The 23,377-nt window shown below is 37.8% G+C and overlaps 1 protein-coding gene across 2 annotated transcripts in view; it reads left to right on the top strand.

Moving 5' to 3' along the window:
- Positions 1-23,377, top strand: part of MGAT4A (alpha-1,3-mannosyl-glycoprotein 4-beta-N-acetylglucosaminyltransferase A) — a 77,711-nt gene that overhangs the window by 40,678 nt on the left and 13,656 nt on the right. For both annotated transcript variants that reach the window (XM_058800572.1, XM_058800573.1), the window contains exons 6-12: positions 3,247-3,293; positions 3,853-3,966; positions 4,582-4,657; positions 6,036-6,150; positions 14,039-14,169; positions 14,754-14,861; positions 15,244-15,437. In XM_058800572.1, the coding sequence (XP_058656555.1) occupies positions 3,247-3,293; positions 3,853-3,966; positions 4,582-4,657; positions 6,036-6,150; positions 14,039-14,169; positions 14,754-14,861; positions 15,244-15,437 (785 nt within the window). The remainder of the gene's footprint in view (positions 1-3,246; positions 3,294-3,852; positions 3,967-4,581; positions 4,658-6,035; positions 6,151-14,038; positions 14,170-14,753; positions 14,862-15,243; positions 15,438-23,377) is intronic.

Genomic DNA, 23,377 nt, shown 5'->3' with positions numbered 1-23,377 from the left:
CACTCTCCAGGACAAAGTTCTTTGTAAGGCTTCATGTGATTCATTGATAAGATGTATCCTTGTGGCTGGAAATTATCTTTGATTGGGGACAAACACAATTTTGCACTTAATTGCTTAAAAGGAATTTCTTCTTAAAATACTCATTTGTGCTTCTTTTTTATGGGTCCAGAATTCCTAGAGATTTCTTTTAATCTTCAGCCTTAGGAGTTTTAGTAAGAAAAAAACGATAGTTTTAGTAATACCTTTGGATTTGGTAGACAAAAGCATTCTTAGCTGTATTGTTGTGATCACCAACAACATTTCACTTCAATATTTACAAGCAGCACTGATGCCATGAAACAGATTTTAAGTTCATCAGGTTTACTCCAAAGTCAACCAGATGATTTTCGCTGGAAGCCTAAAGAACAGTTACACATTTTTTTTCTTGGTGGCTTCTTTTTATAAGTCTGGATTTGTCTTGTCCTGTTTAAGATTATTGGAGATGAGCAGTCTTGTGTCCTTCAGGTTGATAAAGAGTATCTTGTATCTTATTTTGTCAAGGCAGTAAACACTTCATTCCTTGAAAATGGGGAATAGATTTTGATTAATAATGGATTTTTTTTCTGTTGCTTTTAAGTTGCTGATTGAATTTACTGATACTGCTTGAAAGATCCTTAGATTTAATTTAGCTATTCCAGATTTCCTTCCATTGCAACCCTGCAAAGTCTTCTGTCTACTTAGCTCTTCCCTTGGGTATAGTGACAGCCTATCAAATTTGTTGTGTATTCTCATTTCATGATGTTGTATAAATTAACATCAAAGTGCCACCTTCTTGGGACATGTCCTGAAGATGCTACTTGGTGTCAGACTGGGCAGTAAGAGGACTCAATTGTCTCTTGAAGTTCTGATGTAGAAAGATGTTTTGTGTTGAAATCCTGGTTCTGAATCTTGTATGGAGCTGGTAGATAGAAATACAACTGCTTATTTTAAAATGATGGCAGAATACAGTGTTTTAATGCATTTCATCATGTGAAAAATGACATCAACTCTTCTCATCTATGTATTCTTTTTCTTTCTAAAAGTGTCATGTGCTTTTGCACTACAGTGATACAGTGATTGCTGATTGAGAAGGAAAAGTTGTCTACTAAGCCTGCAGTGGTATTTTCTGTATCTCATGTTTATAGGAGCTAGACCAGACCTTCTTGACTTTTTGTGACAGCCAAGATTACCATATGAGGTTGGAAGACTTCAAGCTGCATCTTTTTGATGTGATCCTATTGTGATTGCAGCTCTGACAGGGGGAACTGCCAGCCTTTTGTGTGAAGCACACAAACTCTCTTATTCAAGACTTTTTTTTCTTCTGATTGTGATGTTTTCTGTACAAGAGTGTAAGGTTTTACAAGCAGTAGCAAGGTTTCATGGTAGTCTGGAAAATAGGTCAAAACTATGTTCTTGCTAAGGAGGTGTGCACTAAGGCACAGACTTGTGATCAAATATATGATTCCAGTTGGCTTGAAGTTTGGCATTTATTTTAATCTCTGGAAAACTGAATAGAAACTAGCTGTGTTTCTGCTGAGTGTGTGTGTGTGTAGATATATATAAATCCTATATTTTTCTATGTAGTTTCAGTATGGACTGTATTACATGTGTTGGAGTTCTTAATGCTGGACTGAGTAATTGAAATTTGGCATGCCAACTGAAATGCAAATTATTGTCTTTTCACAGGAAGTTTGAACTGCAGCTTCTGTATTTTTAGTGCTTAAAAGACTTTGAAAAGAGAGAAAAAGAAATGCTTCAATAAAGATGGTTATATTAAAATTATTGTTAGGTAGTCACTAGGTTACTGTGATTTGCAACTGTTATACAAAACAGAAGAATTTATGTGTAACTCCATTCTATTAATTAAATGTGTATAAACAACCCATAGAGGTATTTAAACAGTGATATGTAAAGGTCCTTATGGACTTGTGAGTTTCCTTGTGTGGAACACAGTGCAAGATGACTTTTAAATTGTGAGCACCTTACCAGCTTACTAAAACCTCTGCCCTAGGCATAGCACTTAGAAGAAAATACCTACGACAAAATTACAAGAAATACTTTCTCCTCACATGTTCTTGTGGTATTTAAAATCTGCTTTTGGAAGAAATCCACTGCTGTTGTTATCCTTTTTGAAAAGCATGCGTCACTGGCATTATGTTTGATTTCATAAAAATAAATCTTTAAAAAATAGAAATGGTGGTTTTTTAAGATCAAAGGGTGAGCACCTTTATCAAACAAGATTAACAGTTCTATAGAAAGGCTTGGGAGGGATTTATTCTCTATGTATAATCCTTTAATGATATCCTGTGTTACAAATTCATCAGAAAAAATTTGAACTGTTCTTTTGTTTCTGGTATTTCAAAGACAATTCTTTCTCCAGAATCCTCATGAGCCAGAATCTGGGTTGATTTATAGACTATTTTTTTTCAAAAATTTAAACAATATGTCAAATCATTAGATTAGTAAGTGTAACAAAGACGAGGGTTTTCAGTCACATTTATGAGTTCACAAATTCTCTTTTCTTGGAATGCATGTGTACAGCCAGGTTGAATAATTGCCCAGTGCTGGGAATTTAGATGATCTAGACTTTTCCAGAATGTCACAATTTGTATTTTCACCAACAAGTAATTTTTAGAGTAATTGTTGCATCTATGAGCAGTGAGTGATTGATGGGATTGGTTGTCCCTCAGATTTAGTCTCTGATGCAAAAAAGCAACCCTGGTCAGAAAGACAGCAGGCTCACTGCTCTCTGTGGTTGGGGCATTTGCCTTAAATGCAAAACAAAGGAGGTGTACTTTTGAAAGATAAGTGAGTGTGTGTGTGTGTGTTCAATGCTCTGTTTTCCAGAAAGAGTTCTTTGGTAATATTTTCTTATATATTATTGTGATTGAATAATAATAATAATAATAATAATATCAAGTTCTTCCTACACAAACAGCGATCATTTTGTCATCAAGGGCATGAGTTCTAACACTTTTCTGTTAAGTGCAGGTATAAGATAATTATTCCCCTCTGTTTACAAAAAAATTCTCACATTAGAGGTAAGACATAGCTACATGTGTATTGTGTTCTTTTATTGCTCCAATATCTTACAAATGAAAGTGATTTTCAAGGACAGCCACCTGCAATGTTTATTTCACTTGTTCTTTTGACATGTAACTCTAGAACTATCAATTAATCTATTCTTTGTTTGTTTGTTTGTTTGTTTGTTTGTTTGTTTTTCCCCAGACTGATCTTGATTATGTTAACAGTGTTGTTGCAAGCCTGGAAAGAGAGTAAGTTGTAGTTTTAATTTGGTATTTCTTAGTTTATTCGTGATAAAATAAATCAGGTTGTAAGAAGCAATTAAAAATATTCTGGAAAGAAGAGGTCATGCCTTTTTGTTTTGTGGAGCTTTGGACTTCTGAACAAAAAAAGTAAGACAAATTAAGAGGCAGTGATTCAGTAGGTTAAACTGTAAAACAGTAAGTGGGATTAAATTCTTTGATGCACCATAAACAGATGGGATTGTTTAAACATGAAGGAAATTTGTGACATCTGTGTTAGGGCCTTGTATTCTCTATGTTCAAAGAGAACTGTAGGAAAAAAATCACTAGTTTCTGAAAAAGCACAAAAAAATGTTTAGAATGTAGTTTAATTCTGACTGGCAGAAGGTGATAGAGCTCTGAAGGACATGCTAAGGAAAACAATGCTTTTTTCTATACTGCTGTTCTTCTATATGGCTCATTTGAGCAAGTCCTCATACCCAGATGCTGCAACTGCTCCAACAGACAGCGAGCAGGAACTACAGGACTCAGGATCTCTCCTGTGACTTCAGGATGTTTCCATTGACAGGTTTTCTACAGAGATCAATTCTGGCTTGGTGGAAGTAATAGCCCCTCCTGCAACATACTATCCTGACTTGTCAAACTTGAAAGAAACATTTGGAGACTCAAAAGAGAGAGTGAGGTAAGTTTATTCTCCCAGATCTTTTCCCATCTCCTCCCACACCCACACTTTGGTTGTTTATAAAATGGCAAGTGGGATGTGAATTCTTGAAATGTTTTCTTACTGTAATTCTTGCAAGTGTGGGGATGCTAAAAGTGCTCTATGAATCCATCTCAGTCTTAGCTACATGCTGCTCTGTGCATGATCAGAGCCTATGCTTGGTTGAATCCATTTAGTGTTTAAATATGAGAGGACAACTGAGACTTTTGATATACTTTTATTCCTGTATGTGGACTCTTTCATTTGATGGTTTTCTTCATGAAATACAGGGTAAAACCCAGTAGTACTTGTTGAATTACCATTTTAAATGCACATGTGTTTTTAGTGAAATGTCAGGTAGTTGTCACAAAGTCAGGTTCAAATTAAACCGGTTTGATGTCTGTATTAAAGCATAAGGTGAAAGCTTTGTTCCTTTTCCTTTCAGACAGTGGATTTCCTGAGGGAACAATGCCAAAAGCAGCTGTCCTAACATTTCACTAATATGTGTCATTCTTCATAATGAAATTTATTTTATATTGCCAGCTTGTATTGAAATAACAGTTTTTCATAAACCTTAAGCTTTCAATTTAATTTCAGATGGAGAACAAAACAAAACTTGGATTATTGTTTTCTTATGATGTATGCCCAGAAAAAAGGGGTTTATTATATTCAGGTAAATTTTTCTTCTTTATTTTGAGACAAGTTTTCAAATGAGTCTCAGGAAATTATGTTGTTGGACTCATCAGAAGGACCTACACAGAACAGAGAGCTTGATCCCATCATTTAAAGAGGGCATTAAGTATGGTGGTTATGGTATATGGGAAAGTAATTTGAGCAGGATACTGTCTCACCATCTCTGAAGTAGAAAGTAATTTATCCTATGTCACTTCTCATAAGAGACCTAGCAAGAAAAAGTGAAGGAATCCAAGCAGCTTAACTGTTTTTTCCTTGTCCCTGGAATGAATTATTGTTAAGTTGCCTAGGCAAAAAAAAAAAAAAAAAAAAAAAAAAAAAAGGAAGCCAGCATAGTTTTTAGTGGGAATGAATGAGGCTAAAATCTATTTTTATTTTCTTTTGAAAGTGCAATGTCACTATAATATGACTGTTCTGTGTAGACATGGAATTTTTTTTTAAGAGGTTTCTAACAACAGAGTTAAGTAGTTCTTCCCTTTAGCTCAGAATTGTTCCTATCCTGTGTTTCTGCTTTGAAGTAGAAATCTTACCTACAGGTATTGCAGATTTAGTAACTGCACTGATGATCTTTATTTAGATGTTGTGCCTGTGTCCTTGGGGTGTAAAGTCCCACACATCTCATCTAGTTTTCACAAAGCTCTGCTGACTCCTCTCTGAGCGCTGTTGGAGTCTCAGCTCTCTGGGAAGCTGCAGAGCCAACAGCATGTGACAGTCTGGTTTGATACTGAGAAGTTGCACAAATATTAGTGCCAGCACGAGGGGGAGGGCATGACAGCACTGTGGGAAAGGACAGGAGAGGCAGGATCCTTAATGCAGCAATGGCCTTACAGCGCCTACTGTGAATTAAAGGGATGTAGCACCCCATGTTGGCAGCTCTGCAGCCTGGACTAGGTGGTTATGGACTGCAGATATTGTGTCTCTGAGCCTCTTGTCTGTCTCAGAGGAGGAACTCTTTCAGTGCTCTTACTTTTGTGAGTAAGCAGATAATACAGATATTAAACTTGTTCTGGTGATGCCACTTAGACCAACTTTATTTCATGGATGTTTTTCCTTTGAAGAAAGAAGCTGGAAAAGCAATGTTCTAAAGGAAGAAGTCGAGATATGTTTGCAGATTCTTACTGGTTTCTGTATTACTTTACAACAAGGATTCTGTATTAGTTCTCCACAAATAGACAGACTGATCCCTTCAATAGTTATTCCAGGCAATGGCATCTATGTTTTATATCAGTGCTAGCATTAGAAATGCATGGCTGTGTGTTAGCAATCTATTATAAGTCAGTATTTCCTAGCTGTACTTTTTTCTATTGCTTTGCTAGTGCTTTTTTTTTAATGTTGATATTGCTTCTACCTTCCTCTAGCTTGAAGATGACATTGTTGTCAAGCAGAATTATTTCAGCACAATAAAAAATTTTGCACTTCAGCTTGCTTCTGAAGATTGGATGATTCTAGAATTTTCTCAGCTGGGTTTCATTGGTAAGAAAATGTTCACTTTTGCAGTTTGAAAGAATACATTTGTACTCAGAATGTGAATTAATAGTGATCTGACTTCAAAGCAATCTTCTTTGTGCTGGAAATAGACCAAGAAGTAGAAATTCATTGCCTTTTTTTTGGAACTCTGGTTTAGCTCATGGTTGTTGCTTTTGCCCTCATTTGTTTCATATACTTTTGTATGATGGAGGCATACTCAAACTGTTGGAAAAGAGGGAATTTTTATGACCAAAAGTTAATTTATAAAAATACTAACAAGCAAACTGCAAGGCATGATTTATTTTTAATTTAGCTGCTGTTAAAACGAAAATGTAATTAAAGCATAACTGACTGAAAGAAAGAAAAACCATGAAAATTAACTCCACCTAAAATAACTTGCTGTTTGTGCCAAATTTCCAAGAATTAGCAGGCATCAGTTTGTTGCAAAGCCTGTTCTAGCTCCATCTTTCTGCTTCATGAAGGAGAAGTTACAACAATCTGTTCCTTCCTAGATGCAGTCAGTCTGTCATTTGCAATTAGCAACAATGAGAGGAGGTAATGCAGGATCTTGGGTTGTGGGTCAGATGTCAGGGTGCACTGGAAATTATGGTTCTTTGCTCTTACACTAACATCTTTTCATGGAGAGACACTAGACTTGACAGAAAAGCAATGATAGAGAAGTTTGGAAGGGATTTTACAAGTCAAAAGATTATTTCATTACTACACGGATGTGTCATGATCTTTTTAAAAGCAGCAAGCTGGAGATATGCAAGGAAAAATCAAAAGCTGGGGCAGACTTTGGAGATTCCTGTGGCCAACACAAATGGTTCCAATATGGAGGCTGTAAGTTAAGTTCAGAACAGAAAGAAAATCCTATGTGTAACAGATAAAAATGCAGCCCTGAGTTCTGTCATTCTCTTGGAAATTCTTGTTGTTCTCTTTCCTTTGGGTCTACTTGCCAGAGAATGGCTTCATTTTTAGCTCAGTGACCCATAATGGTTTTATTGAGAACTGAGCATGTTGGCACTACTTGAATATGTGCTGTCCTGTTTCCAGCTCAGCATCAGGTGGGCAATAGTTCCCTGACTTTGGGAGTCTCAGAGGTTCCTGGAGTAGAAAGGAAAACAGAAATTATCCCTCCTACATGCCATGTTAGGGTGCAGAATGTAGACTTTGCACACTTGCCTGCCTGTTTAACCTACAGAAACAGTGGGGAGGAGGAAAGGAAATGGGCAGAGTGAAGTCTCCTGATACACCTGGCCATCACCTAACTGCTTTGGTCTCCCATCAGAGATACACTGCTGATGAAATAATTATGGAATTGATTCTGTGGCCTTAGAGGTGGGAGAAATAGGAAATTATGCTGCCTAGCATGGAAAAATAAGAAGTTAAGTAGTTTACTGACATCTTGCCCTAAATAAACTTCTCCTTGATTGGGGAACTCCTTGCAACATTCTGTTTTGTGTTAGCAGAGACTGCTTGAATACAGCATTTGATAAGATTTTGTTTCTACTGTTAAGCAGTAAAGCAGTTACCCAGACTAAGCCCACAATTTGAGTTTTAGCTCCAGTCTAATTGCACTTTAAGTGTAAATTCTCTATGGAGTCCCTGGGCTATAGAATTTACATCTATTCTACATTTGCCTGATTTAGTAGTAGAATGTGCTCACTTACAAATTGCCACTCTGCAAGAATGACACACCAAATGTGCATAAAACCAAATGTGCATAAAACCAACTTACACTTTAGGATGTGTGCTGTATACCCCATGCAGTTGTATTTCAGGTCACTTAACTTGCTTTGTATTTGTGTATTTCAGCCCCCACCCCACCATTCTATTCTCTGCTTTAGAGAGCACAGTGTTTAAGCCTGGTGGAGTAGGTAGATAGTTCTTAATACTGAGACTTGGCTTAATGAAAAGCACAACTCTTTAAAAATATCTTGTTTTTCTACACTGTCTGTATACTTCTAGGCAGTGTGGGCTCTGAAAGTAGCTGTAGTTAAATTTAGTTGTTAGCTCCTGCTGCTTGCATCCCTGTTCTTTGTTCCTTGTATCATATTTGTTTGCCTCCTTTTAACTGGATGATATCAGTAGAATTTCAGATGCATTTAGCTATGGCTACAGATCTTAATGTTGCTTTTCTACTCAGAAAATTAAGTTAGATTTTTTTTCTTCTTCCAATATAGCTACTTATTATGTTTTTAAGCTTTGAGAGGAAAATTAGTATTCATAGGAGTATCTAAAACTTTTGGCTCTGGTACACATTGGTGTGCTATAATCATATATTGCTTGGAAATTTTATGCAAGTAATGTAGATTTTTCTCATCTCTGCTCCATCCCTTTATGGATCTTGATGCAGCCTGATACTGTGGCAATTTGGTAATGCAGACACCTTTGGGAAGAGCAACAGTAGTTTGTAACTGGGGATCAGTTTTATGTGTAGATGTCCAAGAAATAATGTAGAGCACTGAGTTCACAGAATCATAGAATGGCCTGGTGTGGAAAGGACCTTGAAGTCATCCAGTTCCAACCCCCCTGCCAAGGACAAGGACGCCTGTCCCTAGCCCAAGTTGCTCAGAGCTCCATCCGGCCTGGCTTTGAACACTTCCAGGGATGGATTATCCACAGCTTCTCTGGGCAACTGTTGTCTAGATGCTACTGATTTAGAAATAATCTCTCAAAAAGAGAGGTGTGGTTGATTCACTGTTAGCTGTTGGAAACCTTGTTTGGCTTGCAAGATTGCGAGGTAAAAATGTGGGATTTTTTGTCATAGTGTATTTCTGAACTGAAAATCTAATTTATGCAAGTGCTACACGAGGAAGTGGCAAATGTAGCTATTTAGGCTGACAGCAGGATTATAGAATTCTGTCACCTCTGCTACAGAACAGACGTTGCTTCCTTTGGTTTTTTTTAATCCTGAAAGCATAGTCTTAAGTGCTGTCAAGTATCTAATAAATAATGGGTGAGATGTATGCTGTTTCCTTAAGAAGCTCTGGGGAAGGAGATGTATCTTTTACTCTTCTGGATTCTTGTTTGCACTATGAGACCTGTAACATAATGTAGGAAAGTCCTACTGGCTTTTTATGAGGAATAATGATTTGTCTTCCAACTGCCTGTGAGCTGAAGTGTTTTTCAGAGGAACTGCAATCCTTGCACTGTACCTATAATGCCAGCTGTCACAAACATTTCATGCAGTGGTCTGAAATGGCCTTTTGGTTGTCTTGTGCAATTCCTCTGAGTCTTGTTGTGTCCTGATGTTTTAAGGCCTATTGTTTTGATTATTTTAAGTTGTTCTGATTGCAGTTTTGCTCAAGCTGTGCACATAGTTGAAGTTTGGGAGAGAATAGAGCAAGTCAAACATTTGAGCTTTAAATAACTTCAAAGAGATTCTGGTTTTAATGCCAGCAATTTGCATATCATTACCAGGGAAAGCATTGAAAACATCAGCTATGGCTAGAATATGTGCTTGCAGGTGTAAAATTATTGTTGGTGTAGACTCAATATTTGTGATGCTCATGTGGAAGAATTAAAATGATTTAGATATTGGCAGTTCAGAGAACTAGAAAACAAAGTGTTTCATTTAGTATGTGCCTTGTATTTGCCAGCAAAATACTGAGATGGCCAGAATAGTTCACTAAGGATGGCCTTTAAAAGGACTGAAAAATGAATAGAAGTCTTGTCAGGACACAGAAAATACAGAAAGTGTTCCACAGGTTTGTTTGTTTTTTTTTTTTTTTTTCAGTCTTGATTGTCGTTTTTATCAATATAGATAAATAAATTTGAGAAGGTCGACATTTTGTATCTTTAGGGTTTTATGGAGCAAACTTTTACCTTTGTCTCTTAGTTCTTTCAGATTTTGAAGTTTTCCTCACAATGATAGGTTGCATGTGCCCAGAATCCAAAAGCTCTGAAGTTTTGTCAGCAGAGTGTTCTGGATTTATGACTGTTCCCATGCACTGTACCAAGTGCATTTACATGGTGCAGGATGAGCCATTGCTTCATTCTTTCTCAGAGTTTGCAGTTTGAGGCAGTGTGTGTTCACTGCAGTGTTTTGCTTAGGTCCCTTTGGCTTGATGATTTCTGGCTGCATATTAGGGATGGCCAGTGGGCAATCCCTAGGTTGGATGTTGGTGGTGTCTCAGTGGTTCTGAGGCTCACAGCACTTTCCTCATGGGAGCTGCAGGATAGAAGGACCTCAGCAAATGTTGCTGCTTGTTCTTGGGCTGTGGCTGTGCCCTAGGGAAGCCAGGCTGGTGCTGCTCTGCTGCTCTTGGTTAGGAGAATCTAGGCAAGGGCTTGGTTGATTTGGATCCAGAGGGGCTGAGTGTTGGATCTCTGCAGTAGGAGTTGTACTGGGTAGGTTTTCATTACAAGGACTAGGTGTGCCCAGTCAGGGATCCAGAGCTTTGAAGGCCCGTTTAACCAGAGACTTCACTGCAGAGCTCTGGTTTTGAGCTGCTGTAGAGAGACTGTTTTGATGGAAAAAAGGAGACATGGATCCATGGCAGAACTGCTGTGCAGGTGGTGTCCTGAGACAGAAATGACAGATGAGTGAGGTGATGTTATGCAGAGGGACAAGGGGCTGGGGCCAAGCTGTGCCAAGCTGTGTGTGACAGCATTTCAGATAGTGATATGGGGATGTCTGTCCTTGGTTACTGAAGGAAGACAAGGGCTTGTCTTGGGATCAGGGTGTTTCCTGTTCATCTTTGCTCCAGTGTTCATTAGGAATTAACACGAGAAGACTTTGTGTTCACTGTTGAACACTTCCATGGTGTGAGTGTTACACTCACAGTGATGTGAGTGTAAGGCAAAGAGGCTGCTTGATCTAAAGATGCCAGTGCAGGTACAGCTGGCTCACCTCTCTTATTCTGACTAGCTGCAGTTGGATGTGTCAGAGTGGCTTGGTTGGTTGGTTTGGTTTTTTGTGGTTGGTTGGGCTTTGTTTGCTGTGTTTTTTCCTGCTGTGCCCTGTGAAATAACCATGGCAATTAGATTGCCCCCCAAGTCTGGGGTGGTTGACTCATGGTGGACAGTAGACTGCCAGCCTAGAGGAAACTGCCTCTGAGCCTAGACAAGTTTGCCATATGGGGGTAAATAATGCATTGATATCCTGTTTCTATTTTATGTAAAATTAGGATAACTTAAATTAGGGATAAGAGTAAATTCCTACTCATATCTTCAGTCTTGTTCTCAGTTTACTTAATTGTAGCATCCTGTTCCTTCATGCCAAGTTCTCAGTGACATGGTCTGTGGGTGAGGACAAGACAGTAATCCTTATGTTCTTCAGAAGATGAGCTAGTCAAAGGAAAAAAAAGTCAGTGTGATTCTTCTGCTCTGTCCTTGGGTAGAAGAATAAAAGGATTCTAGAGCATCATGGCTGTTTATAGATCCTGGAAGAGGCATTGAGATTAGGGCAATATTTCTGTCTTCTGACTCTCATCATATTGTGCATCTCTCTGACAACACATGGAAAGGTGCACTTTGTATGGAAACAGATGTGACTGACAGACTGCCTCAGCAGCTGTCACCTAGAAATTATGGTTTCAGACCCGTAAAAATCCCAGAAACATCTCATTAGTTCCATTTTTTAGCTGGTGTTTTATCAGGGCTTACAATATTTTTCTCCTCTCTTGCCCTATGCCTTTGGAAGCAATAGGCAGAGATGAATCACCAGCAAAATTGGGGTCTGTTTAGTTGGAAGTGTGACAAGCTGAAAGCTGTTATTCTGCATGACTATTTTACACAACATTTAACTAATCATATGATTGTTTCCTACCCATTTTTAAATATTTACTTCCACAAATAATGCCAAACAATGTACTAATAAAAATAATAACATCTTTTTGATGTCTTTTAAGAATAAAGCTTTGCAATTGTCCCTAGTTTAGTAAGTGTTGTCCCTTGTGTAGTGGAAGCTTCAGATTTTAGTTACAGAGATACCTATTTGAGGACCTCATTACAGCAGCAACTTAAAAGTGATGACAATATTTTGCTTTGTAAAGGGCTGGGTGAAAAGTTTCTGTAAGGGACAACGTTGATATAGCAATGTTATTGTTAATAAATCAGTTATTGTTTTATCACATTTACTTTTCCACCCCAGTGTGTAAATTGTCTACTATAATGAGTATAGCATCATTCTAACAGGTGAAATAATTGGTGCTTTAGTCAGAGGTTTCTTCCATATTTGTTTTATGGCATGATGATGTAGTCTAACTCAGACACCTCCAGACTGCTCTCAGAGTTTTCATTGAGTATTCTTGCATTGGTTTTGTTCTGATGCAATTTTGCACAAGTCATAAAGGAAAGAGATTGCATCAGACACCTGCTTTCTGAAAGGGGCAAGGCTCTGCCAGTGATCTCCTCTTAATGTCTACTCCTGCTGGTTTTCCTAAGAGTAGAGAAAATATTAGAAACTCTCCCACTTGGGGAACTTGTTATTTAGAAAGTCTATGGAGGCCTCTTCACAAGTGGAAAAAACCCTCAAAACATTTCCCATGCCCGAGTGCTCTGTGTCAGTGTGTTGTACAGGACTCTGAAATGTGGATAGACAGAGGACTTGCATTGGAATAGAGCTTCTGCTGGACTCTGATCCATTGGTGCACACGTGTCCCAACAGCCCATCCCTGTTCAGCCCAGCACTGCCCACATCTCAGCAACATCTGCAGAACTGAATCCCTTCAGCAGATGTCTTCCTGAGAGATCCATTGTTACATGAAGTCTTTCTTCCTTGCTTTCTCTGTTGAAACCTAGCAAAGACTTCAGACTTCATCTGCAGACCTGGTGATGTTTTCTGAATCTGCCTTGAAATCAGGAGCTGCCTTTGGGATTTTAGCTGGCATGTGGTCATAGTATCATTTTTTTTGGAAAAGACCATTGAGACAAAACACTAACTCAGCACTGCCAAATCTACACTAAACCATGTCCTCAGGTGCCACATCTATACATCTTTTAAATACCTCCAGGGATGTTGCCTTAAGCATTCCCCTCAGCAGCCTGTTCCAATGCTTCAGTGCACTTGTCAGCCTTGGACTGCCCCACTGCCAGTTGTGATGCTCCTGTAGCAGTGTTTTCATGCAAGGCACCTTCTCCAAGTGCTGCATTCAGATTGACACAGTAGCCCTGTGTATCGGCCGCCTTTCTCTTCAGACACCTCTACTGCCAGAGGAGTGTGTTCCACAACCATGTAGGTGATTGCTCATATTGATATTAGATAGACTTTCTTTATCAACTGTAAGTTTCCTTCTTTTGCAAAGGCCCCTTTAAGCCTCCCAGTCTTCAGGATTCCCAAGAATCCTTTTGCACAGTGCCACCCAGAAGTCCTGCTGATGGCCTGTGCACTGCAGAAAAATACTCTGGTTGCTGGGGGATGTCTCTTTTTGAGTTGCATTGTCTCTGGTTATGTTCTGGAACCTTCCTTCTTTCCTGTTTATTTCCTGCCTGGGAGGTTCTGAGTTAGTGGTAGATGTTGCATCTCTGCTTTCTGTACCTGCAGTAGCTGAAACTGTGTGACTGGGCAGATAACACTTGCAATACCCCTCACATCAGGTGCTTGAACTTACTGGTGACATGGGCAACAATAGATGCCAATCCATAACTCTTCTTTCTCTTAATTTTAAAAACTGACAATTTCTATTCTTAAGGAGACTTTCAGTGTATACATAGAATATACAGTGAATTTTTTGATACCACCAAGATATATGACAAGTTATTGTTTGAATAGCTGTTTTATTTAGTTGAAAGGTATGGAGCTTCTAATAACATTGAAATTTCAAGTTGTTCAGTGCTAATATTTCTTGTCTTGGCACAAATATTATATCTGCTATCTCATTTATTTCAAAAGAAAGTGTTATCTCTAATCTAAAGTAACTCCAGCTATTCTTAATGTCACCCACAGGTAAAATGTTCCAGTCTCCAGATATCACTCTTATTGTAGAGTTCATATTTATGTTTTATAAAGAGAAACCTATTGATTGGCTCCTGGACCATATCCTCTGGGTGAAAGTGTGTAACCCTGAGAAAGATGCTGTAAGTTTTTTTTTATTATAAAGCTTCTAAAATGTTTCTATGATGATGAATGAGTTAATTTTTGTGAGCTGGAAGCCAGCATAGTATACTTTATAGTTACTGCATGCTCTGGAAGAGTCTTTCTTCCTGCCACGATTATTATCTCAAAAAGAACTTCAGAGGGACAGTTCTCAGGACCATCATAGCTGTTATTGCTTCAGATTTTGGATGCAGCAGGATAAAAAGCAAAAGTCTAGTAAGATTCTATGTGTAACAGACCTAAAATAAACTTATACTGTAACCACTGGAGAAGCTCTGCAGAATGTCACTGCTTGGGTAGAAGTCTTGGAGAAAGTTACAAATGGGGAATGAACTTCATATTTTGGTCCTCTATTTCTCAAGAGATTCCCTTGCTGAATAAACAGGTTCTGTGCAAGGACCTTGAACAGTATTACATTTGCACAGCAGTCTTGATAGATTTCGGGAATGAAAACAAGAAAAACTGCATAAATAGGCCTAGGTTCTTACCTTGTGTTGGTTTTTACTAACGTGTTGTTTTGTTTTTGTTTTTTATCCCACCGTTACCTTTTCCCCCGCCTTTTCAGAAACATTGTGATCGACAGAAATCTAACCTACGGATACGCTTCAGGCCTTCTCTTTTCCAGCATGTTGGCCTCCACTCTTCTCTAGCAGGGAAGATCCAGAAACTCACAGTTAGTAGAAAACATTTCCCTTCCTTTACAGAGCAGGCTGATTAAATGAAAAACATTGTGGAGAAAAAGAGTCTTCTCTTGTTGCCTTGCATTTTTGAGCATGATGTATACTGCTCCAACTGGAATTAAATCTGATACAGACTGGTTGCTACTATAATGTAGAAGTGCCGGTCCAGCATATTTATGTGGATTTTTTCTATTTTTTTTTACTTTAATGGAATGTCCATATTATTGAGCAGTACAAGATCTGATGCACCCAAAATGAGTAATGCATTAATTTTCCATTTTATGCCAATGTTTGTTTTAAGTGTAACCACTTGGGAAAGGATCATAATAAACAATGTTGTCTGACCAGCATGATGTTTGTCTGTCTTTCAATTAGGATAAAGACTTCCTGAAACCATTACTGCACAAAATCCACGTGAATCCACCTGCAGAGGTTTCGACATCTTTAAAAGTCTACCAGGGGCACACGCTAGAAAAAACCTACGTAGGGGAAGATTTTTTCTGGGCTGTCACACCAGTTGCTGGAGATTATATACTCTTTAAATTTGACAAGCCAGTCAATGTAGAAAGGTTAGTAATTACTTGCTGCTGGTCTCATATATGAAGTTGCTTGTGCCAAGAATGCTTTAAGGTAGAATTTGAGGCTGTCATTGTAACCTAAAGTGAAATGGTGTAGGACATTTGGAGTTCAGCTGAAAGAGTGACCATTACTGTCTTCCCTCTAATTCTCTTACTATGATAAATCTTGTCTTGCTTTTAAATTTTCCTTTTCATTTAATCTAGAGCCTTTATGAAAAATGCAATGCAAAGCCAGTGCTTCTCTGATGCAGAGAATTTAAAAGAAGCCAATTTGGTCCTATTTGTATTTGGTTAGTCTGTTTCTAATTACAGAGCAATTGTACAGCATGGTTGTTGTACAGTGTGTTTTGCCCTGTGGCCTTGGTCCCTTGGTTATCCAGATCAGAAATCTTGCTGGAGCATAAAAGGATGTCCCCAGAGCTGAAAGCTGGGACTCTGAAGGGCAGTATTTTTTTAAGATGTAGCTTTAGAGCTTGAAACAAGTCACTGTGCTAAGATTCCAGGTTGACCTGTTTAAAAAATATTAGAATGCAACAAAAAAGAAAGGGGGGTGTTTGCTTTCAGAATACAAATATCTGAGATTTGATGGGGGACTAAAGGTGACTTCTTTTCAACTACTGGTCAGATGAATTAAGGGTAGTCAAGGTACAATTAGCACTGTAGAGATTAGTCATCCTTTAGTTTTCTTGAGACTCATTTGCTGCTTTGCTGGCTACTGTCTCGCCAACATAGTAATTCAAGATTTATAAAATACTTGGTTTATTTAATGTCCAGTTAAATATTGCTATGTTAGTGGATTCCTTTTCTCCTTACTTCACACACCTTATGTGGTTTTTTTTTTTTTAGACCAATACCTATAGCCTGGTAGAACAAAGTTTTTTTGAATCAATTTGACTGAATGTTTTTCTTGTGAAGGAGACATTTTTGCTGTCCTGAATCCAATTAGTCAACTTGTGTACCTTGGTACATAATCAAAGGCTAAATCTTCACCTTGGCTTAGCACAACAGGGAAGATTTTTCCCTTGTGACTATGTTGTTCCAAACTAGTCTGACCTGTGAAACCCAAGGTGGTTGTTTGAGATGTCAGATTACTGTCTCAGTTGATTGCTAGGCTTTGAAAGACTCCCCTGGTTGGCTGTCCCAGGTGCATGTGTGGAGGAGCATAACTGCCACACCTCCTTGGATTAAAGGCAAAACATTTTTTCTGTGCCAACAGTTGAAAAAATGCATTTTTTAATACATGCTGGCTTAATGCTGAAGGGAGCTAGGGGAATGAGAAAGTACTAATTATCTGTGTAAAAGGTGGGAAAATAATGGTCATTGTTGTGCCTTGGAAAATTGTAGCCAGGCCTAAGGTAGTTATGTCCACCTGCTGTGTTAAAGAATAGTCTTAGCTGTAGAGGATTATATGTTTTATTTTTTTTGGGGCAAAGAAGTGGGGCTTTTCAGGGTCTTGTTTTGTTTGGTTTGGGGTTTCTTTTGTTTTTGGGAGTTTGTTTTGGTTTTTTTTTTTTGGGTGGGATGGTGATTTTTGGAGGGTTTTTTGTTTGGTTTTCTTTGCTGTTGTTCTGGGGGGTTTTATGGTTGTGTGTTTTTTGTGGAGGTTTATTGGGCTGTAGGATTTGTTTTTTTGGGGATTTTTGTGTCGGTTTGGTTTTTGTTTGGTTGTACAATTTGGGGGTTGTTGTTTTTGGTTTTTCCTTGGTTGTTTTGTCCTCTTAGTTTTATTTATTGAAGAAATGTATTTTGGTTTTAGAAGAAAGGAAACATCTTGCATTCTGTTGCTTCCTTAAAGGAAGTTCACAAGTTTGAAATATGCTACCTATTCAGCTATCATTGTAAGCCATTTCAAAGTTTATTATAACTTTTAGCTTCTATTGCCACAGTGTCCTCAAAAATACAGTATTTTACCTTTCTGAACTCAGTAACTAATTAGATTTACAGGTGTTGTAATTTCAAATTTTTGGGGACTTGTTTGTCTGTGTAACTTGAGCAGCAGCTGCAGAATTTGGCAAGTGCAGGTCTAGTAGAGCAGTGGAGTTTCCTGATATTTCAAGGATGCTTACTGAGGCAGTCAAAAATAAAACTGTGACTGGCAGATTGAAACACAGAAAAGGGAAAATGGACCAAGTATTTGCAAGACTTACCTGGTGGGGAAATGCATCTGATGGTGGGAATTAAGAGTAGAAAATACACTTTTGATAGCAATCTTCTGTCTGAAAAGATGCAACAGGCTTTTTCTTTTTTCCTTTTAAGTATTAGAAGAGCTCTATGAATTTAAAGGAAAATTCGTCTGCCAAGTCATTTTGAGGTAATTGCTTAGTAACTGTCATAATAAATTTGTGATGAAGAAGTTTTTTAATGGAAATACTGACCACAGCTCAGACTGAATAAATAGCACATCTATTGCACTTTGACAGAGCACTGACTTGTTCCTGTAGTTTATTTTTCCACACCAAATGTTTTGCTGAACTGAATTTGAGTTTTCTGCAGTTCAGTAATTAGCTTTCATTAAGTCTTTAAATATTTAATTTTTGAGATCTGAGAATATTGTCAGGGATAACACTGTCACGGATCTCTTAACTTAAAGTGAGAACTGAGCTCACTTCACTGAGCAGAAAGTAGCATTTGTTCCTGTTTTATGCAAGACCTGGCTGGCAGATTCCTGCTGAATATTAAGCAGTCAAATAGATGGTGCTTGTTCTAAACCACACCTGGAGATCAGGGACATGTAAATGGAAACATTCTAATGCTTGCTTTAGTGACAGCTCTTGTGCCGAAGCTTTCTAGGCTCTTTCAAAGCAAAAGTTCTCCAGCCAAAACACCAAAGTTCCTTAATAGTAATCTACGGTCTCATCCTTTGCAATAAGAAAATATATATATTTCTTTCAGTAGAAAATCCTGGAGAAGGAAGGTAGATTGAAGGAGGTTCCTCTTAAAAAGAAATTGTTTGGCAGTGTTGAAGACGTGTTTGGTTTTGTTTGTTTTGTGTTGTTTAAATAAAGGGATGGACTGTTCTCTAAATGCTCAAAACAGCCTACATTGTAAAGATAAATAGTATTGAATATCTGTTCCCTCAGGTTTTTTGCATAATTATTGTAATCCACTTTGCTGTTTTGGCACGTGCATTGCTGTTCCAAGCACAGATTTATTAAATCTGACAATTGTACTTAAGAGTTTCTTTATGAACCAGTCGAAACACATCTGAGAAAGACATTCCATTGCAGCACTTAGGTGATGCTGGTGTCCATCACCAACACAACCTTTCCTTTTTTGACTAAGTTTCAGAATCCTCCTTATAGGTGTGATTGACACAAGTCAGATGTTGTTTTCAAAGAACATATGCACTAATTACTTTGAGAAAACCCTTGAAAAAGTGCATAACACATGGCTGTTCTGCCGTAGGAATTAAGAATGGATATTTTTAGACAGGGCTTCAGGTTTGCTTCAGTATAAATGTATTTTAAATGCTGACTTTTATTTTAAAAGAAAAAAGCTTTTTCTTCTTTTAAAAGAAAAAAGCTGCAGGAAAAGACAAGTATGTATTTTATACTGTGAGAAAAAAAGAAACACCGAAAACCAAAACTCACCCCAACCTCACTAGTATACATTTATACATTTGCTTTATATTTTTAAAATATGAGGCTCATATTTTAAAGGTTAAGAGGTTTCTTGTATGTAACTGCTTCACAGAATCATTAAGGTTAGAAGAGACCTTCAAGGTCATCTAGTCCACCAATCAGCCCAGCACCCCTATCCCTAAGTGCCACATAGAGTTGCTTCTTGGAAGCTTCCTGAGATGGTGACTCCATCTCCCTGGACATTATTTCAATGCCTGACTGCTCTTTCAGTGCAGAAAATATTTCTGGTATCTAATCTGAACCTCCCCTGATGCAACCTAAGGCCATTTCCTCTGAGGCATGGTAGAAGAGACTGACCCTCACCTGGCTCCAGCCACAGGACTTGTGCTCCAGACCCTTCTGCAATACTGCTTCATAGTGTTATTTGGAATGTTTTCAAAAGGATTAGCTGGTTACTTTTTTTAGGGGAGGTACCCCTAAAAAATGGGGTTTTGTTTGTAGTATTGGGTTTTTTCCTTCCTTTTCCCCCCAGCACTGCTTTGAACTCTATAGTTGCCCTGTAGCTGGTTGGCCTCTCCTTTTACCAAGTTTTTGAGTAGTCATCCTCTTTTGACATTGGCTATTAATAAAGTGACTTTATGAGGTACAACTTGCTGACTGGGATTTCGGTTTTAAAGTAGACTCTTAATACCTTGACAAAACACCTTGTAGATTATATTTGACTCTGATATTGGCATAGATACTGGATGTGCAGTATTTGAGACTGTTCATCTCATTTTCTGTGTTCTGGGCACAGGGATCACAGGGAACACATGATGCTAACCTCACTTATATTTCCCCTGACATCTTCTCACAACACAGAATTAATAGTCATGCAAGAAAATCTATTTTTGACTATTTAAGCTAGAAAATCAATATGTTGAGTGTGAATAGTATCTTGTTGGACTCCTGGTAACTAAAGTTATACATTATTTTGTCTGCTTTGAAATTATTGTGACAGTGCTGAAAAATACCTACATAAAATGACAGATGGGTGTGTGATATTTTGTAAAGAAAAATAAAGGCAGCTTTTAAAACAAGTTCCCTAGCAGTGAAAAATAAAATTATTTTTTTTAAGTACAAAACAGTTACCAAAAAAGTATCATAGCAGTCAGTCTTGCATGTATCCAAAATATAATTAACTATGCATCCTACAGGGATGCAAGTCCTCCTGTGGCTAGAGACATACAAGATGAAATGCATTACATCAGAAAAAAACCTTCCTAACAGCTTTCCAAAACTGGAAATAGAACTTCCTCATCATTTGCTTTTGCAGTACCAACCACTCAAAACCTAGAGACCTGCAAAATTGTTTTGGTTTTAGATGAGTACAGCAGTGACTTGCCTGATGTAGAAGCTGTTCTTTGTTCATAATCACTGTTCAGTGTAGAACCTCCCCTTCAGCCCAATGCATTAAACCTTTTATGGGCAGTTTTAGCTCAAGAACCATGTAAGTGCATAAACACAGAGTGTATAGTTTAGAAGTAATTCTCTAATTCTGATTGTAAAGATGTTTGCTATTAAAGTGCAACACGATTTTATAAGCTTGTAATGGTCATGTCAGCTGATAGGAAATATTTGAAAATCTCTGAGTGTATTATTTTAAATGTTTTGGTGTTTGTCAGTACATTTCAGGTGGGATAATACTTTTAGTGTACATAAAAGCGAATTTGAGAACTTTGGTTTTTCTGTTTGCATAAGCTTCTGTACTAATGAGTAGAACATCCTCAAATGGATGCACTGACAGCCAGGATTTGGCAGGCAGGCTCCCAGGCACTGATGCTGTTTGCTCTGGGCATGGAATTCTGCCCATAACAATGAGGCCAGGACTTCATATGAAAAGGGAAAAAACCCTCAAAGTATGGATCAGAGACAGAAGAAGAGAGTTGCCTAAGCCAAGGACGTGCTGCTTCTTCCTTAATGGTACTAATATCCAAGATTTGTGTACTTGGCAGCGTTCCTGGATTTATAGTTCTTACTCAGAAATCTTGGAGGCTTACTGCTGTTGCCAAAATGTTAGATGCCTAATGCCACTTGAGATACTCTAAAATACTTCACGTGATTTCCAGAAGAGCTGGAGTCTCTGAGATGTCATAATTGCATCTTTGCAGCCTTTGATGAGGTCACATACACAAGTGCAATCTCAAGGGGTGGCAAATGCCTGTGTATAGGAAAACTGAAGGGAGTTATCTGTGCTTCCCCAGCCAAGCTGGAGGAGTAAAAAATGTTTATGTGCATACACCCACATACACACACACATACTAAACTCAAAACCCCAACAAAGCCTTTCTACATCTCACTGGATTAAAAATTCAGCAGAAATAACCTTGTAAAAGAACAATCACCCCCAGCAAAAAATGCAAACAAAAAAAACCCTATCCAAAAAATAGAAAAAACCCCTAATGACCTCCAAAATGAAAAATTTAAGATTAATTTAATGCCAGACATTTTATTACAGTTGATGTGAGCCCACTCCAGAGACACAGTGCAGCTTTAGAAAGTGGATGTCACAGTCTTGTCTGGGAAACAGTAGAAGAGTAGACCAGAGAATGAGATTTTCTTACACAGCTAAATACCTTCTACACATGCTGCACAAGTGAAGAGGGTTAGGAAATGGCACAGGTTTCATTGGTTCAGATTGAGTTTTGAAGTGGTGTGAGAAAAAATATTTCTTAGGCGTGTGATGGATAAAACAGACTCAGACCACTCCCCAGAATCCTTCCATCACTTCTTCACTCAAGCTACTTTGTGGTCCCTTGACAAACATGAGAAAGCTCAGCCCTTTTGGTGCACTGGTCAACACTTCTGTGAAAATGGGGAATTCAACCCTTACAGCTCTCAACCATGCAGCCCAGTTTATATAAAGACACTTAGACGGGCTCATTTTGTCAGAAGTGGAAATCTTACCAGGCATTTTGCACAGAAGGTAATAGGATGGGGGTTTTTTCTGTTTTGAGTTGTTTGGGGAGGCCAGGACATTTCTTCTTTGTTTATTTTTGAGGAGTTTTTCCAAATTTGGAATTATAAAAACTATATATGTGTGTATATATATATATATATATAAAAAAAAATATATATACATATACTTTAAAAAGCTTCCACTGCATTGCTTACCTATTGTGAGTACTTTGCAGATGCATATATATAGACTGGAGGAACTGCACTTTTTTTTGGAAGTATAAGCAATTTTTTTCAAATGACTTAGTAAGAGGCATGAAGAATAGGAGAATAAATTGAGCTTGAGAGAAGGAAAAGAAATGATTCATCTTCTGTTTGTGTTTTGCTGGAGGAAATAGTGCATGGTTAATACTGGTTTCCAGTGACAGTAGAATAACACTTCCTAATTAGGATTCTGAGAAAGTGACACAAAGGAGGTAGATTAGTTTTCTTTTACCACATTTGCATCCAGTGATCAAAAATGCTGGATAGAATTGGTGAATAATGACTCTTGCAGTGGATGATGGCATCTGTAGAAAGCCAAAAAATTGCTGACTGAATATTGCTTTTACAGAAATTCATGTTGTGCAGAATTAAAAACTCTAAGGCTGCATGTTGCTATGGATAATTTGTTCAAACATGGAAGGAAACATTTCCTCTCTGCCTTCCTACCTATTTTCCTTTTCTGAAAATGGGATATAAAATACATCAGATTGCTAAAAAAAACATAAGGAGGATATGTGAAGGAAAGTATTTGATTGCTGATGTTTACAGAGCACAAAGGCCTGCATTCTTATGTTCTTAGAATCAGGTTTAGTATCAGGTCAAACAACTCGTTTCCTTCAAAACAAAACCCAAACATGTTGACAGTGGATGTGAATTGTGCTGTTTAAGGTATTTTTGTATATTGTTTCCTTTTATAAAACTGCCATAATTTACTAATATAATTGTTGTGTATTCAGTTCTATTTTAATTAGAACATGTAATTAGAACACTTTCTATAGATGAAAAAATAAGACACTTTAAATAAAACGAAGATTTTTTTTTAACACGTAAAAGAAGTCAAATTGGGTAATACAGAGAAAAATAGTTTTTTGAGCATAAATATGCTTGGATATGCTTGAAAGAAGAGAGATTCATCCCTTTATAAGCAAGATAGGGGGTGGGTAGAGGTGTGCATGGTTGTTTTGGGCTTTTTTTGAAAGCACAGGTGATGAAAAAATTCAGCTATTAAAAGAATATTAAAGTCAGCAGTTCAAATTAGTAATATTGATGAATCCATCTTATGGGGGATGTTACAAAAGGTGAGAATCTTTCTGAGGTGCTCACTATTGGAGGAATTCTGAATCTGAGTGTGGGCTTTTAAAGTACTGT

This window comes from Ammospiza caudacuta, chromosome 2 (assembly GCF_027887145.1).
Source record: "Ammospiza caudacuta isolate bAmmCau1 chromosome 2, bAmmCau1.pri, whole genome shotgun sequence".
Taxonomy (NCBI): Eukaryota; Metazoa; Chordata; class Aves; order Passeriformes; family Passerellidae; genus Ammospiza; species Ammospiza caudacuta.
This window is presented reverse-complemented; position numbering and strand designations above follow the sequence as displayed.